General features: G+C 40.6%; 3 protein-coding genes across 5 annotated transcripts; 2 read left to right on the top strand and 1 right to left on the bottom strand.

Annotated features, from left to right (window-relative positions):
* Positions 1-5940: 5940 nt before the first annotated feature.
* LOC116393259 (ATP synthase subunit g, mitochondrial-like) lies at positions 5941-7734 on the top strand. The gene is made up of 3 exons (XM_031865430.1): positions 5941-6058; positions 6288-6448; positions 7535-7734. Exons 1-3 carry the CDS (start codon positions 6007-6009, stop codon positions 7631-7633), a joined length of 312 nt encoding a protein of 103 aa, XP_031721290.1. The 5' UTR covers positions 5941-6006; the 3' UTR covers positions 7634-7734.
* Positions 5985-9797, bottom strand: ift22 (intraflagellar transport 22 homolog (Chlamydomonas)). The gene is made up of 5 exons (XM_031865429.1): positions 9730-9797; positions 8762-8844; positions 8514-8600; positions 8183-8385; positions 5985-8097 (listed from the first exon to the last, which is right to left on the bottom strand). The coding sequence occupies exons 1-5, from the start codon at positions 9766-9768 to the stop codon at positions 7949-7951; spliced, it is 561 nt and encodes a 186-aa protein (XP_031721289.1). The 5' UTR covers positions 9769-9797; the 3' UTR covers positions 5985-7948.
* On the top strand, positions 7820-15953 carry LOC116393257 (outer dense fiber protein 2-like). Of its 3 annotated transcripts, XM_031865427.1 has the most exons (17): positions 7820-10037; positions 10335-10507; positions 10615-10723; positions 10832-10963; positions 11155-11229; positions 11566-11637; positions 11716-11832; positions 11930-12115; positions 12217-12326; positions 12413-12548; positions 12822-12932; positions 13410-13514; positions 13970-14128; positions 14496-14596; positions 14679-14841; positions 15014-15139; positions 15253-15953. In XM_031865427.1, exons 2-17 carry the CDS (start codon positions 10350-10352, stop codon positions 15424-15426), a joined length of 2034 nt encoding a protein of 677 aa, XP_031721287.1. In that variant the 5' UTR covers positions 7820-10037; positions 10335-10349; the 3' UTR covers positions 15427-15953. The 3 variants fall into 3 exon arrangements, with proteins under 3 accessions (XP_031721287.1, XP_031721286.1, XP_031721288.1); XM_031865426.1 differs by lacking the exon at positions 7820-10037 and having other exon boundaries at positions 10046-10507; XM_031865428.1 differs by lacking the exons at positions 7820-10037; positions 13970-14128 and having other exon boundaries at positions 10046-10507.
* Positions 15954-16722: the final 769 nt, after the last annotated feature.

Raw genomic sequence — 16722 nt, 5'->3', positions numbered from 1 at the left:
TGTGTGTGTGTGTGTGTGTGTGTGTGTGTGTGTGTGTGTGTGTGATGTGTGTGTGTGTGTGTGTGTGTGTCTGTGTGTGTGTTGAGCCCAATCTGTGTTCAATACAAAAATAAATCATTTAAAAGCGTGTGTCAAGCTTGTTTGTGACAGCCTCAAAGCCAAACCCAGTATGTGGTTTGAATTTCGATAATTAGATTAGACTTTACACACATTTCCACGCCTGGCTGGTTCATTTCAGAAACCATTAATCATATATGATTAAACCGGGCTAAAACTGTCCATGCACAAGATGCTATACTGTTTTTAGACTTAAAACAAATGGATTTAGACAAACCTGATGAGACTCAGGCTATTTTTTTAACATCTGAACATCTAATGAAGCAATCTTGAGAGAAATAGATAAGGGATAAACAAAACACAGTCTGAGGCAATGTCGAGGCACTTTAATTGGTTACAGTGTGCAAAGTATGCTTCACAAAACTTTGAGAAAGCTATGGCTGTGCACTCTGACCTGACTGGATCTGTATGCGAGAAGTTTTGTCTTCTTAGCTCTGCTGGTTTGGTGACCTTTGTATGTTTTACTTGTTTGTTTTAATGCTGACAGCTTAGAATTAAAGCTGAAATTCATGGTCAAGCTCGTATTTGTTACTGAAATAGAAAAGCATGATGTGGAAACAGAGTGTGCACACAATTGCTATAAGATACATTCCTAAGACCAATATATATATATGTATTACCCTCCTACACTACACACTACTGCAACCATCCAGGGGAAAACATCCAGCAAGACTACCACAGGCCAAATACTTGTATGAAAAGTCATATTTCACCAGTATTTAAAACGTCATACTGCATGTGCCAAAAAGAAAACGGGCCCAGTCACTGCAAGAAATGAATAACACAATTAACATCAAAGCACATATTGCGCATACGTTGTTGACAGCAGCATAGGAGCATAAATCAGCAGGCAGACAGATTCCTTGACATCACCCAAAAAAGCAGATCAGCGTGAGAAACATAAAACTGAAACAGAAACAGACAGCTGGATCGGCAACCTCGTAACTTATGGTATTAGCACACAAACACTGAGATATATATCAGCTCACAATGTGCATGTCAGCACAAACAGGGAACACTTACTTAAAGGTCCAGTGTGAAGGATTTGGCAGCATCTGGCGGTGAGGTTGCAGATCGCTTATCGCAGACTCATTATGCAGATATTAACAGCTCATTCTAAGGGAACGAAAACACAATGATGTTTATTTTAAGTTGATTATCATGGACTGTATTTGGATGTATTCTCCGTGACGTCACCTATAGAGTTCTGAAGAACGGTTATGTAGCTCAAAGTGGGTGGTTCCGACCGTCGCCATCTTGGCAGTGACGACACAGCAGCAGAGCAGATAGCTAGCAGCTAGCTAGCAGCTAGCTAGCAGCTAGCTAGCAGCTAGCGACCTCGTACGGCAACCACCTGCCACTCGAAGCGGCCATGGCCTCAAGTATCCCTAACTTTAAGCCTTAATATAATTTAAACAGGTCAGTTACATAACAATTCCTCCACGACCAGTTGTCATGAACAGGCATATGACGAAAACCGTACTTTACACCAGGCTGTAAACATTTCTGTTGTAATGTTTGCCATTTTACCATAGAGGTTTATGGGGATTGACTATACACAAAAGAAAACATACTTTGTAATATTATATTCCATTTTCAAGTGTGTTTTTGGCCCTCAGCTGATATGACACAATTATTCCTCCACAAAAGCCATCATAAAGCCGCATAACTGGATTGTAGTAAGCAAGGTTATTAAAAGTTATTTGAACAACAGCATTGGGAGCAGCGAAGCGAAGCAGGACTGTCTCAGCAGTCAATAGGTTAATACGTTGCCTCATTGCAAAGGGGGGTGTTTCATACACCGTAGTATTTTGTTTCAGGAAATTATGTTTGAAAAAGTGAGGGTAATATTATATCTGAGGAGATAAATCCCTGTATTACAGAATGTTTATCCTACGTTGAGCATTATAAGTTGTTTGTAGCTTTAAAGTTGCTCGGCAAGTGCATTTCTTCTTCTCCTTTTATAATGTGTTATGAGTAAGTCAGTCCTAAAAGTGTTTAACATACAGCAGTTTCTGATAGGTTAGTGTGTTTAGCTGTTGCAGAGAAAATAAATGTCCAATGAAGCAAAGATTTCTCCCTGACATCTTTACCTGCCAGGGGATGAATCATCTGCCAAGCAGCCAACACATACAGTCACCGATTAGTTTGATTGGCAGCTCAAAGAGAAAGAAAAATGCTTTATGTACCCGACCGCTTCCATGAGCTTAACAGGAGAGTGCGTAAGGAATGAGCTGCACTTTAAAACCCAGAAACTAAGTGTGTCGTCTGTAATGGCTTCAAGGCTTCAAGGGTGCTTTATGGGTAAACTGCCTCAACAGCTAAAATATTTCAAAGATTCTTACCACAAACAGATTTTTGAAAAGGGACGCCTTCAGGCCAAAAGGTATGGACTGTAGCCGTGAGAAGAGAATGTCAATGGGTTGTCTGCAGCTTGTATGCTTTGAATCCATTTAACAGTCATAAGAACTCCTTAACACCCATTCTGAGAAATAATGCATTCCACCTTATGAATGAAGAAGCTATTCACCTGAGCTTTATTTCTGGAGAAATATTTCTTGCTGACGTTACAGTGGCTCATCTGCTGTTTGCAGATGGTGCGGTGCATCTGCATCGTCACACGGCGTCAACAATGAGCGCTGAAGCAGTTTGTCGCTCTGTGTGAAACATTCAGGATGAAAGCAATACGTCTGATAATGTTCTCTCTCGAAGCCTGTTTTTTTATATATTCCCGAGTGACGGTGAGAGGGATCTAACACCATTTTAAAATAATAATAAATGACTCCAAGAAGTCACTTGACAAAAAAAAATAAAATCAGGGAGCTTGTTCACACATTAAAATGTGTGCTGGCTGATCAGGTCACAAATGAACATGCAGGTTGGAATGAACCCCAGCTGTGGTGTTTGGGGCATTTTTTGAGTTTTATAGCTTTATCCAATATTCAAATACACACAATAATCCTCTTCTCCAGCTGCACGACCACAGATAAAAAATGTGCAAGCGGGGAAGCGAAATCTAATCAGAGCGAAGATCAATTTTTATACAAGTTTGTAAACCGCAGTCTGTTTCTGAATTATCTTCAAACAGTCAGGATATGTGGACACAAGATACTATCTGGACATGTCTCCGACAGAAGACAATGAGCGAGAAACACTGATAAGGATGAAGATGATAATTAGAAAGAACAGCAAGACGAATGCGATGAATTCGTCTGTTTGGTTTCAAATTCGGAAGTATAGTTACTACATGTAAGAATAAAGCAAATAACTTCATCATCTCACTCTTGGCAATAATCTTGACAATTCCCCACTGACCCACACACGGAATTGGATGATGTCCTAATCTGTCTTCATACCGCGGAGGACTAAGACTGATTGCTGTATCACCAAATGTGTGTCTGTTTGTGGCCGAGGCGGTGATGTCATTTGTTTTAATCTCATCTGCCTGTATCATAGACTGTGGCCTCTACAAGCCGTCTTAGACCATGAAAGGCTATATTTACTTAGTCACTGCAGCCTCCTCTCACGTCTGTTTTTCTCTCCCTGCCTGTCTATGTATATTTCCATTTGTCTCGGTCTGTCTATGACTCACACAGTCCTTCTGTATTCACTGTTTAGAACTAACACATCACCGCTGAAGAACATTGTGCTGCAGGGTCACATGGATATCTAGAGGGCACAACGACTTTTATGCTCCTCCAAATTGGTTTCTTATCTTTTTTCATTAAAGAATTTAAGTTAATTCCCCTAACACACTTTTCGGAAAGTTACTCAGTTTGAATGTGTCAGCCAAAAGCCAGCAATTATGTATTTTATGTTAATTAATGCTTTGTCTTCAAATGTATTCTGCTCTTACCTCAAAGAAAGAAGAAGTTTGCTTTCTTGCCAAGAATATGATGTAAAGGTTGACACACTGTCATGTCGTTCAAGTGCATTAAAGCAGAAAAACACACTGTGTGTCTCTGTGAGATCTAACAAACTAGTTTAATACATTTCCTTCCTCATAAAACATTTGCAAAGCGGATTTGTTTTTTTTAAAGATTTAAACCTTGTTTACACTCGTGTCTGCTAGCTTGCAGTCTTCTTCTCTGCTGGCCCATTAGCTACATTTCTGAAGCCATTGGCAGAAGTGCGTATGGCATCGCCACCTGTGTATGCACGTGCACATCTGTCCTAACGGAGACTCATTCATCAAAAAAATGCTCCATAGCGAGCCATAGAGCTCCAAATATTGATTTATACTTTATGCACCCAAAAAAAAACCTCACTGCTATTGTTTCACTGCATTAACGTTTCAAAATAAAGCCTGCCACCTAAAGTGACCCACTTTTTCCCACACTGCGACCATAGCACATCTGTTACTGAATGAAATGCAAGATGACATTTTCATGGCTGAGATGGAAAATCATTGATGCTTCTTTGTTGTTGTTTCTTTGATTACATTACCTCGTAATTCAGGCTGACGCATTTGGTATTTTTGGAAACCGTGACAATTTGAGTTCAAAATAAAGTTCTGTGCAGTTATAAATTATGAAACCACCCAAGTCTCTATTAGGAGATGAAGGACTCCCCCTTGAGGCAAGGCCAACCCCCTTTTTTATAGCACATTTCATTGCAGGTATAAGCTCAATGGGCTGAACATAAAAGTGCATAAAGCAACAACAGACATGATAATAAAAGTCTGGCAATCAAACCATTCTTTTGCAGAATAAAAAAAGTTGTTTATCATATATTGGGGTTTAAAGCAAAGGCAGTTTCCTGTTCATTATCTCTCGCTAAATGCTTTTGGTATTGTAACCTATTAGAGAGCTCCCTCTAGTGATTAATCCTTTGAAAAATGAATTACACTTCATGTTCACTGCAGCAGGCAAGCTGCTCTCAGACCTGTTTCTGCATTGATCTCTGCAAATATTTGGAAATTGGGGTGAGAACATCTGAACACTCACAGCTATCTTTTATGTCAAAGTTTGATATATTCCTGTTGGATGAGGAGGCATTAATTACAGTCTTCTCACATATATCTTGCCGGTACAGCAAATTACTGTAAGATTGTAAATCAAACAGAAGGGACCAGTAGTTGGGTGTTTGCTGTGGAATGCAGGTCTAACCTGCAATAGTGTTCGAACATTGTTACAGCACCAGTTTTTTGTGTTGAATGTGGGCTGCAGGCTGAGCCAGAGAGTGAGTAATGAGTTAGTCATCCGTGTTGTACACACACTTTGTCTTTGCTTTTCACTCCTTTCTTTCTCTCACTTTGACACAATACACATTCTAACAATTAACCCATTTTGTGAACCAATTTCTGGATTTTCATACAGTGGATGTCATCCTCATGGCAGTCTTGTATTGAAAACAACTATATTATAGAGGCATGTTTGGTTGAAACAATGGTTGAAGGGAAATCAGCATGAAAATCATTTCCTTTGTTTAAATCAGAGTTATTAAACCACTTTAATGACTCAGTTTGATTTAAATGTCTCTTTAACTTCCCTGCTGTGCCACTGATTGATTGGCACTGCACTTTCATTTCCTTCATTTTGTTTTTACTGCATGTTAAATACCAGTTTCATACAGTTCTTTGTCTTGTATACTTTGAATTGCCTCTGTGTTTGAGCTATAACAAGGTTGCTGTACTTGCCTGCTTTATGAAATAATGGATGATGGTCCAGTTTGTCTTATAGCTCCTGTATGGCTACACTCACATGTCTGAAATATTTAATTTACTCAATTTATAACTTTTCAAGACATTTTATTTTGAAAATAAATATATTAACCGCATTTTTCGCGTAACTCCTTTTATTTTGAAATCAACGGCCCGGAAACCTCTCACGCCACTTTTCTCTTTCTTCCTTCTTCTAGTTTCTTGGACTCTCTCTCTCTCTCTTCATTATGGCTCAGGCAGTTCAGAAACTCGTTGCAAAAGTACCAACTTTAGTCGGTGGTAAGTTTACTTTCGTACTTTTTTTTAACCAATTATAAACTGAGGAAGTGGAGAACACCGTGCAGCACGAGCTCGGTGACGTTGTTACAGCTTCTGTGTGACCTTTGGTCAACGCAGGTGTCGATACATGAATCAACCACTGCGACAGGTTGTCTTTAGAACAACATGAAATGGCTCCGAGACTTTGCTGTGCATTAGCCAACGCCGTTTCCGTTTGAATCATTCGCAGCCGCTGTCACATACTCCAAACCCCGACTCGCGACCTTCTGGCACTATGCGCGCGTGGAGCTCGTCCCACCGTCCCCTGCTGAGATCCCCAAAGCCATAGAGGCCGCATCGGGCCTCATCAAGAGCGTGCAGTCAGGACGGTTGGGACAAACGACAGTAAAGGTGAGTCCCTGCAAGTGTGAGAATCACTTTCTTTTTTGTGTGCGTCTGAACCGTGAGTTGAGTGCTCAGCAATATGTGTATGTGTATGTATTGTTTTTGTTTGTGTGGCTTGAATGGCATGAATTAGGAACAGTTATAATCTACAGTTTGTTGTAGAAATACAGCCTGTAATTACGTGTTGTCAGTACAGAACAATGAGTCCATGAACCATTAGGCAGCAGACAATAAAAACAATTTTGAATATTGATAATGACAAACACTTGGTTTGATTGGTGGATTTCAGCTTCTTCACTCAGACTATTTACTGCCTTGCTCCGTTTGATGTGATAAAGGGATATCTGTCATTTTTTGGACTGTTGGACAGACAATGCAAGCTATTTGAATATGCAACCTCGGGATCAGAGACGTGCTTTTTTATATTTTGTGACATTATTGACTGATGTTTATTTTAGTAATTTGAAAATAATCAATGGAAGTAGCTGTAGTGACAGTAAAAGCCCTGAAGTCATTCTGCCAAAGTAAAGATGCAGAGATGCTGCACACTGTATACACAGTAAGCATGTTATTTTACAGAAGGCCATAAACCTTTCTGGATCTGACAGAAGTTGTAAAGGCCAGATGGTCAGCAGTTCCTTGGCTGTCCAGTCCTGTTGTTTACACCAGTCATACAGTTGATTTTATCTGCATATACAATAGAAATGACTGAATAACTGTACCGTGACAATAGAAGTAAACCTAGTGGGCCTCATGAGTAAACTACCAGTGTAGGAAGTCTGTTAGTTCAGTGGAAAATGAGCAGAAAAACACTTTGTGCAAAGACTGTCAGAAGTTAACAATAACAAACTTCATAAACATCTGCAATGAAATATGTATTCTGTTAGTGTGTGTGTCCATAGTGTGTCGTCTGTGACTGGTAGTGCGTATCTGTATGCATGGATAGGGACTTTTCCCACTCTATATTTATTCTTTCATGTATTGTCAGGCCTTAAATATAAACTACCATAATTCATTTTCTAAATCTTTAGACTGTCATTAAATCAGTTGTCTTGAGTTGAATAATTTATATTTTCTTGCTTTGTTTTGTAGGACGCCTTTAGGAATGGACTCGTGGCCACCGAGGTGCTGATGTGGTTCTTCATTGGAGAGTGCATTGGCAAAGGAGGCATTGTTGGATACAATGTCTGAATGTTGGACTGGTCTTTCTCCTTTTGCACTTCTACTCGTCTCATTCTCAACAACCTGCACCACATTTTCAAATAAACAGTTTCCATAGTCATAGAAGTATACTTGTTTCTCTTGAGTATTCATTTCCAACAGGAGTGAGTTATATTTCATTTACAAACTACAAAATATTTTGCTGAAGCGTTAACAAGGTGGACGTTTCATGCACAGCTGAATGACAGCAAAGATGTAGAATTAAAATATTCATGAATGTGACTTTAACAGAGATTACTGACAAAATACATCCTCGCTAAGCTGCATATGTTACAGATTTTGCTGCTACGTAATGATGGACATCTCCTCTCGCTCTCGACTTTCCGACATCGTATTTACAACATTTCCCAAGTATCTGCAGAAAGCTTGCCTCGCATCCTCCGGTTCCTCCTCCAGGTTGGAGTGAATAAGCGCCAGTCGGCTCAAATGTGAGGCTGCATCAAAAGAATGAACATGTTAGCCCAGAAAGAGTACTAACAACGCAAAACAAGCGCTTTGTGAGGCCTGCAGTGGAAATACCTAAAGGCAGCCGTCCGTCTTCTACTCTGCTGCCGGGCTTGTGATGAGCCACGAGTAAACACTGCTTGTCCTGCAAACTTTGAGAGGCGATGAACATCGAGTACCACGTCTCGATCTCTTTGAGGTGATTGGGAGCATCAGGATTGAAAATGATCACCACACCGCTGGAGTCCTTTATCATTGCAGGCCAGCACGATTCAAATCTGTGTGAAGAGAATATATTGTATATACACTGAAAACCAATCCAATCGTTAGTAACGGGACTTTTAAGTACGGGATTTGGTTATCATCTAAGCCTTTGCTCATTGAAAATAATTGATGTTTAACTTACTTAAAATCTCCTGAACAGTCCCAAAGTTCAACCTCACATTTTGCGTTGTCACCACTGCCTTCAGGTTGCGATTCAAATTCCAGTATCCTTGAAAAAGTAGAAGTTTCATTTTTGTAACTTCCGCCAGTAATACATATATTTTAAATGACGCCATAAACAGCCTGTTTGTTCGTGTTATTTCCATCTTCTCAAGGGTGTCATGTGTTTGGGTGAACTGTGCAGCAGTGACGAGGACACGGGGTTTGTACCTTACTCCTCGAGTAGGTCTGTATTCACTGTCCACATTTTCTACTGTGTCGGAGAGAAAATTAGCAAGAACTGTTTTCCCGCTCTGAAAAACATGATTTTAGAAGTGATATGAGTAACAATCAGAACATAAATGAATCCTCTTTAACATGACTTTCTACCTTTTACATGCAAGTTAATTTGACTGAAAACAGGAACTTTTCATAACAGACATTTTGACTTTTTACAGTAGGAAAAGTACATCACTAACAACAATGAAGCATTCTGTTCAGGCTACATGTTCCAGTTTCAGGGCTCTGGTATGTCATGGCTTAATGAAACCCTCAAAGGCAACAGAATCATTAATGTAATTAGTTACACCTGTGCTTTACCTGCAAGACAAAAAAACGTGCGCTACTTTTACTGAAGTTAAAAGTTTTGTATAGCCATGCAGCACACACAAGTATGGAAGTAATATTACCTAAATGTACTTCAAGCGTAAGTGAATGTAAACATAATGCAGGGAGAAGTACATCTTTCAGTGTTATTGTGCATTGTAATACTAGCTAATTATTACTAAAACCTTAACGTGTATGCAGCATTTTAATGTCGAGGTGGAGCTTATTTACTCAATGGTAGGTAGTTGAATCTATAACAATGTATTTGCGTTTTTTTATGGAAAACATCAACCTGTAAAGCACTCAGCTGTCATATACATGAAGTGGAGTGAGTGTAGTTGAAAGTATAAAGTAGCACAACAGGGAAATACTTGAGTTATGTAATGTATAAGTAGTAAATAGTATGTATTCCACCACTGCACGCTTTCTCAGTTAACATAAACAAAAACATACACACACGGGTAAAGCTAGGTTTCTGATGCATGCAGTACTATTAAAACTATTAATATATTATTCCCACTTGTACCTATCAACACCTGACTAGTAACACTAGGCTAACGTGACAACACTGTGGAGGAAAGCCATTTACGTACCTCGTTGGGGCCAATAAAGAGTATTTTTGCTTTAAACATTTCCAACCACCAAGCATTAACGTTAGCTAGCTAGCTTCCTTTTCGTTTCTATGGTTTCCAACTTGCTTTCTTTCTTTTCATTGGCTGTTCGCAACTTTAATCAAACTTAGTCCCGCCTACTTTGTCCTTGGGGGACAAATCAGCAGTGAGCAAATAACTCCGCGTCATTACGTTGCGTCAGAGGTAACCAATCAGGTTCGATGTTGTGAGAGAGGGTGGGCTCTTCAGTTTGTAGAAGCGTTAGTTCTCAACCGACACAAGGCGAAAGCGTAAGTAAAGCTTATGTTTTGAAAGGGATTGTAATGTTTTAGTTGTAATAGTCATAATGCAGATGTCAGTGCATTTGTTTGGTAGCATTAATGTACTATTTGCAGTACAACGTTTAGCTTAACAGCCACTTAACCTGGACTGTCTGTTGATAAGGAGTAGGCTTAGTTGGCTTGCTACCTTCTCACACTGTCCTTAATAATGTGCATACATACTTTAAAAGGTCACGTTAGTGTGAACTTACTTCCTGCCCTCCTCTGTGTGCTAACATTAACTTACACTCTATGTTGTTTTGTCAGTAGTAAGAGGGATCTATGTCTCTAGAAGATGAACTCCCCAGTCTTGGTTTCAGCTCCATCAGGGAGGATGTCCCTCTGAGCTGTTTGGATCTAGTTGGCTCCCATGAGCTGGGGAGAAGGAGCAGAGCATGCAGCAGTCTCCTCACAAGACCCCCAGAGGCTGACATTGATTGGTGAGCTCCTATAATGCATTTGTACATGATGGGCTAACCTGTGGGGTCAACCATCCCACTCACCGGCAGCCACAGCGTAACACATATCCTTCCTGTTTTTCCTTTAGTCGTGGAAAAAGCCCTTTCCTGAAAACACTGATGGATGCAGAGGCAGCGGCCAACTCTGCTGCCATACAACTAGTGTCTTTTAAAGACGCCATGGAAGATGGATTTTCTGTATGTTATATTTGCAATTTTGGCAAGTTGAGTTCAAGCATGTGCCCTCCATGTTGGAAACCGTTCACGATCCGTTATCCTATAACTTCCTTTTCTCTTGTTATTAAGGATTCAAGACAGTCTGCCATCGATAAGCGCAGAATTACAAGGCAGAGAGGACTTTTGCTGGAGAAGTTGGAGGATTTTAGACGAATAAATAAGTCTGTTCGACAGAAACTGAAACAGCTCCAAGATGCAGAGGTTGGTTAAAATACATCCACCTTATTTATTGCTCAGGATCGTTAGTCAGGGCTCTGTATTATTAGTAGCACACAAAACACTCTGACTTAAAATGTGTTTATGTATATATATATATATATATATATATATATATATTTTTTTTTTTTTTTTTTTTTTTTTTTTCTTTCGATAACTCGTGTTTTTCCTTCTAGGCTGATCGAATTGACTCCGACCACCAAACGGACATCTTAGTGAAGAAGATCTCACAGACTGAGAGAGAAAATGAGGTGTGCTTCTTTAAGTTTAAGCAGTGACTCACAGGAAATAACTTAGTTTAAAGTGTGAGGGATACAAATGTGTGCTAGTCTGTGAAAAAGGTTAATGTTATACTGGTTTGAATGGTTGAATTGGATCAATTAAGAACTTAATGTCAAGGCTGGCTCGTCCAACAACATAGCTTCATTTGGTACTCGATGTGACAACTGAAAGATATAAAGACATATACTGTATGAGACCAGCTGCCTTATTAGAATAAAAGAGCAATTTTATTGCATAAGACCTCTAAAATAATGCAACATCCCATCTGAAATCATGTACTGATTTCTGTATGTTTTCTCCTGAAGCAATTAAAAAGAGACTTGAGTGAGACAGAAAGAAAAGTCGAGGAGCTGATGGATCTGCGGAGAGAAGAGCAGGTAAACACAGCAGAAGTTTCCATGTAGATGTGCTCGCAATGCAGACTCTAAAGCACCTGTCTATAATGGGTTTCATAGGAGAACATCAAGAGTGCACTTCACACGACCAAAACTGTGGAGGCGACTCGCGCTCACCTGCAGGGCCAGCTGCGCAACAAAGAAGCCGAGAACAACCGTCTGACTGTGCAGCTACGGGTACAAACATTTACTTTTCTCTTGGGAAAACTGCTTTAAATAAAAAGTGCAGTGTTTTAGCATATCCTAATGTTTTTTTTACCCCCCCCCCCCTCAGGCTGTGGAGAGAACCCTGACCGGGCAAAAGATGGAGATTGATGATCTGAAGGGATCCATTACCTCTGTGACTGAGAAGGCAGCACAGGACAGAGAGTCTCTGAAGAAAGCCACTCGAGCTCAGAAACTGAGAGCTGAGCGATTTGAAGCCGCTGTTGAGAAATGCTATGCGCAATTAAAGGAAAAGGTGAGAAGTCAAATTGGCTATGATTTGATGATTTTCTTGTTAGTGCACAGTTGCATCTTTCAGGATCTTGTTTTGACTTTTATTTCCTTGGTTGCCGTCAGGATGCTCAGCTGACCAAGGCCCGTTTAGGAAGAGACTCCAGGAGGCGACAGAAAGAGCACGAGATAGAAGAGAAAGACAAACTCGTTGTTCACATAGAGCTGTTGAAAAGGTTGCTCACTGTAATATCGGGAATCAGCACGCACACATCAACCAATTTCCCCTTATGAATTTTTATATGTGTATTTTTCCATCAAGTCAAATTGGCGACATGGCGGCGAGGCTGCAGAAGGAGAAGGATGAGCTCACTGCAGCTAATGAAATGGTGATGCAACGTGTTGAAAAACTCATTGGCGAAAATGGAGATCTCCACATCCATAATGCAACACTCGAGGTACACGTTGGCCAACAGCTTGCACACGAGAGTCATTTCTGTAAAAGTAAAGCACCTGCTGCATGAATATGTTGGACCTATTTAGTAACCGATAAGCAGCTGACAGATAAACTAATCAATCTGTAGCATTTGTCATTTCTGTCATATTCCTAAGAAAGATGAAAACATTCTCGCTCTCGCTCTCTCTCTCTCTCTCTCTCTCGCTCTCTCTATCTCTCGCTTGTTTCTTTATTTCTAGCACTAAAATTACATTTGATGTTCATTTGATTGCAGGCTTCTGTTGCTCAGCTGGAGCAGCAGCTGGCTGGTTGTGAGTCTGCCCTGACAGAAGTAAAGGTTGTGTGTGAGGAGAGGAAACATCAAGTGGGACAGGGCCAACACCAGGTAGAAATCAGCACATTCACTATAACCTTTAGTTTTTATAGTTTCAAGAACTCTGTCTGTGATTCATTTCAAAACTACAACCTGGAAGATGATTCACTCTATAGTCAAAGAAGACATTTTACACAAATTGACACACGCGCACACATAGTGAATATTACTAAACAACTGCTCAAAAATAGTTTTTAGGTGTATATGTTTCTGTTGTGTGAATAGATAATAAACACGGGGGAAACATTGCACATCTGGCCGGGGAACACAAAGTCACACCAACAAGTTCCAAGACTTATTCATGTTTTGTGCTTTTCCATTTGTTTTTTGAAAACTGCATCACACAAAAGCGGATGATCATACTGAGAGTAACACTGAATGTGGTCTGCTGAAATAGCTGTATAAATAATTTATCGACAACTCTAGTTTTTCCGTTGAAGGGAAGGACGCAGCAGGCTTGATCGTTCTCTAATCTCTTTCTCTTCTTAGGCTGCAGAGCTTCAAGCTGAGTTCGATGATCTGAAGATAAAATATGCAAATCTCTTGAAAGAGACGGAGAGGACACGAGATGGAAAAGATACAGAAGTTGAGAAGGTAACCTCAAAGTCTTATATTTAATGAAAGATTGGAACTCTTGATGTGGAAAAGTCTTTACGAATATGTATGTTTATTTAACAATATATGTGATACTTAAGAAGACTAATTTCTTTCTTTTTTGTTCTTTTAATAATACATTCTAACAGTACTGTTGTGCTTCTAGTACATTCAGCTCTTCAGCACTGTTTCTCCTGCTATTGAATGAGTGAGCTGTTAGATGTTTCTTTGCTGTGTAACATTTGTTGCTACTGGACCTTCTAACGACCAAACTTCCTTCAGTAAACACTTCAACCTATGAGCTCAGTCTAAAGATGAATCTCGGGCACATTCTGCACCCTTGGAGCATTAAAGCCCGTCTGTGAGCATCTCTTTGAGAGGTGTGCTGACTCGTCAGGCTAATATTTTTTCCTGTTCCCATCACTCCGCTCCGTCTGCCGTCCTCCGGAGCCCAGGCGAGACGGGAGCTGCAGGGGCGCGTGGACGAGCTGGAGTCTTACCCCGAGTTACTGAGCGCGGCCGAGCGGAGTCTCTTCGAGTGCCAGGACAACCTGCGACGCTCGGAGAGGAAGTGCTCAGAAACGTCAGAGTCCGTTAGGCAACTGCAGGTTCAGGTGTGCAGAGTCAGAATGTGAAAGGCTGTCATTTCCATACATCTGACCACTAGGCGGTAGTACAACCCAATGTGTGTGTTCGACGCGTCTTGTTTTCTGGTCCTGCTGTGAGTTTGATATTTGTGATTTAAAAAAAAAAAAAAAACTCTCCGATTGCAATGGAAACAATCAGGTTCCATCTGCACCTACGTAGCCATTTGTGAGCGATGTGCTGTGAGAGTCCTTTTCAATCACCCACATGTTCCATCAGCAACGATGAACTGGTGTCTAGAAAACTGCACATTCAGTGTTTGCAAGATTGTGTTCTTTTATGCAGTTTTGCATGTGATGTGCTTCAGTCGCTGGACTTTACATTTTGCATATACAGATGGAGAGTCAGGCAAACTCGCTGAGATCATCTGCGGAGATGAGAAAGTCCGTTCATGACGCCAACTCACAGCTGAACGAGAACGTGGCCTCTCTCCAAAAGTAAGACATCCTCTCGTGTCTGTTGTCAAATGTTTGCGTCTCCTTAGTGCAGATTTATCTAAATGGTTTAATGTGTTTGTAGGAAGATGGACGCGCTGCAGCAGGAGAACCTGGAGCTGGTACGGAGGCTCTCGGGTCAGGAGGAAGGTCTGGGCTACAGTAACCGGCAGCTGGATCAGCGCTCGTCAGAGTGCCAGGCCCTCAGCCGGCAGCTGGAGGCCGCTCTATCAGACGTCAAGCAGCAGGTATGGCTCACACATAGTCTAGTGGCACGTGAGGAACAGCGAAAAGATCAGCAACATCACATTATCTCTTTTTTTTGTCATAAACACCCTGTCTTTCGCACTATAGGTGTTTTGCAGATACACATCTGGCACCCAGGAATGGCGGCAATAATTGTTTTCCCCATATATCCAGGTCAAGAAGGTCAAAGACCAGGCTGCTTCTAGAGAAGAGGCCCTTCAGACCAAAATCCTGGAGCTGGAAGCCGAGAGGAGCAGAAGGGACAACGAGCTGCGACTTCTTCGCCGGAGCAAGCTCACCGTGAGTACCGTGCTCTACGTGAGCATATGAAGCAAACGGCCGTCGTGGAGATGTGTTGATGTCGAGCAAATGTCTGAGGAAATTCACTGCCTGAGCGTTTTGTTAACCTGCAGGCAGAGAAACAGTTCGAGGTGCGTCTGAAGGACCTGCAGCTCAGTCTGGACCAATCGGAGAGCCACAAGCAAAGCATCCAGAACTACGTTGATTTCCTCAAAAACTCTTATAAGACCATGTTTGATGAGGGACTGCAGACATCATGTTTTGGATCATCGTATTTTCTAAAATGATCAAATCTGTTTGCATTTTAACATTTGCATTTATTTATTTGTGTTGTAATATTTATACGGTCTATTTAAAAATGAGAATGGAGGTAAGGAATTTGGATATCTACTTCTACATTAAGCTGACGATTTGGGACCCTTCCCCCCAGATAGTCGAAATCCTTTGTTTTTGTGGGAGGTTTTGATATCTGTTTTTAGCTCGTGTCCCAAAAGACATTCCATGATATTCTCACGTGTGTGTGCAATTGTTAGACTGTGAACTCTTGGTGCTACTGTGTCTTAAATTCAGCTTTAAGACTCCTCAGACATTAGACCTATCTTAGATTGTTGAGTACGGCCTGGCACCAGCTACACAAATGTTCTTTCACTACAAATTGAATACTTTTGGGTTGTTGGTTGTATGAAACAAGCAATGTTAAGATGTCACATTGGGTCCTGATTAAATGTAACGGCCATTTCTTCACTGTTTTCTGATATTTCTTGGACTAAAATGAATAAAAAAACAAAAGGTGTTTCCAGCTGGACAAAAAGAATGTGCTACGAGATGGAACTGTTTTGTTAGCTTATCTTTTCTGTCAAGTGTCTGAATTTTACCCACAATGCATTATGCATCAGTCTTCCCTTAGTCAATACTAAATGGGTCCTTTTAAATAGTTAAATTCTATTGCAAGTGTAAGACAGAGTCTATTTTTCTGCAACTGGCTCCAGATCAAACTTGTTTTTTTTGCCATATTTTAACGCTGTATTTTCACCTCATTGAAGCAATCTTTACCAAAGTACTGCTTGATAACGTATTGTTATGTGGGTGCATATGTCCCCGCCAAGTTTACCAGCTGCAGAATAAACCATGTTTTCCAATATTACAAAATATGCTCCAACTTTGCTCCCATTATTCATCTACTGTGTTAATGTTGTGATTCTCAGCTTCACTGAGATGAATGATGCATAAAATCATTTGCATTTAAGCTGTCAGTTGTGAAGCTCATGCCTTTAGGGCTGCAAACATAATTACTGAGATACATGCAACACCCAGACAGTTTCCAAACAGCTTTAAACTCTGTTGCTGGGTTGTTTTCATGCAGTTGTAATGGACGTTTATAAATGAGGCATAGAAGCACGATTTACCTAAAAGCGGACCTATGTTTGTGTTGTACTGTTCTTCTCTTGCTGCTTGTGGTCCTGTATTGTATCTATGATCATAAACCACCAGACTTGATGTGTTCTTGCAGTGGTCGTATTCCCCCAAGTGAGCAGTCCTCCTCTCAAATTCTCTTACAGACAAAGCTCTATTGTTGTGTTCTC

The sequence above is a fragment of the Anarrhichthys ocellatus genome, unplaced genomic scaffold, assembly GCF_004355925.1.
Source record: "Anarrhichthys ocellatus isolate YVR2014 unplaced genomic scaffold, GSC_Weel_1.0 scaffold32, whole genome shotgun sequence".
Taxonomy (NCBI): domain Eukaryota; kingdom Metazoa; phylum Chordata; class Actinopteri; order Perciformes; family Anarhichadidae; genus Anarrhichthys; species Anarrhichthys ocellatus.
This window is presented reverse-complemented; position numbering and strand designations above follow the sequence as displayed.

Bases quoted from the DNA above. Each gene is read 5' to 3' on its own strand.
- LOC116393259 (XM_031865430.1), top strand. From the start codon at position 6,007: ATGGCTCAGGCAGTTCAGAAACTCGTTGCAAAAGTACCAACTTTAGTC. The intron at 6,059-6,287 runs GTAAGTTTACTT...AATCATTCGCAG, and splicing joins AGTACCAACTTTAGTCGGTG to CCGCTGTCACATACTCCAAA. The intron at 6,449-7,534 runs GTGAGTCCCTGC...TTTGTTTTGTAG, and splicing joins TGGGACAAACGACAGTAAAG to GACGCCTTTAGGAATGGACT.
- ift22 (XM_031865429.1), bottom strand. From the start codon at position 9,768: ATGTTTAAAGCAAAAATACTCTTTATTGGCCCCAACGAG. The intron at 8,845-9,729 runs GTACGTAAATGG...CATGTTTTTCAG, and splicing joins TCTTTATTGGCCCCAACGAG to AGCGGGAAAACAGTTCTTGC. The intron at 8,386-8,513 runs GTAAGTTAAACA...CTCTTCACACAG, and splicing joins GACTGTTCAGGAGATTTTAA to ATTTGAATCGTGCTGGCCTG.
- LOC116393257 (XM_031865427.1), top strand. From the start codon at position 10,350: ATGTCTCTAGAAGATGAACTCCCCAGTCTTGGTTTCAGCTCCATCAGG. The intron at 14,842-15,013 runs GTATGGCTCACA...CCATATATCCAG, and splicing joins TATCAGACGTCAAGCAGCAG to GTCAAGAAGGTCAAAGACCA. The intron at 15,140-15,252 runs GTGAGTACCGTG...GTTAACCTGCAG, and splicing joins TTCGCCGGAGCAAGCTCACC to GCAGAGAAACAGTTCGAGGT.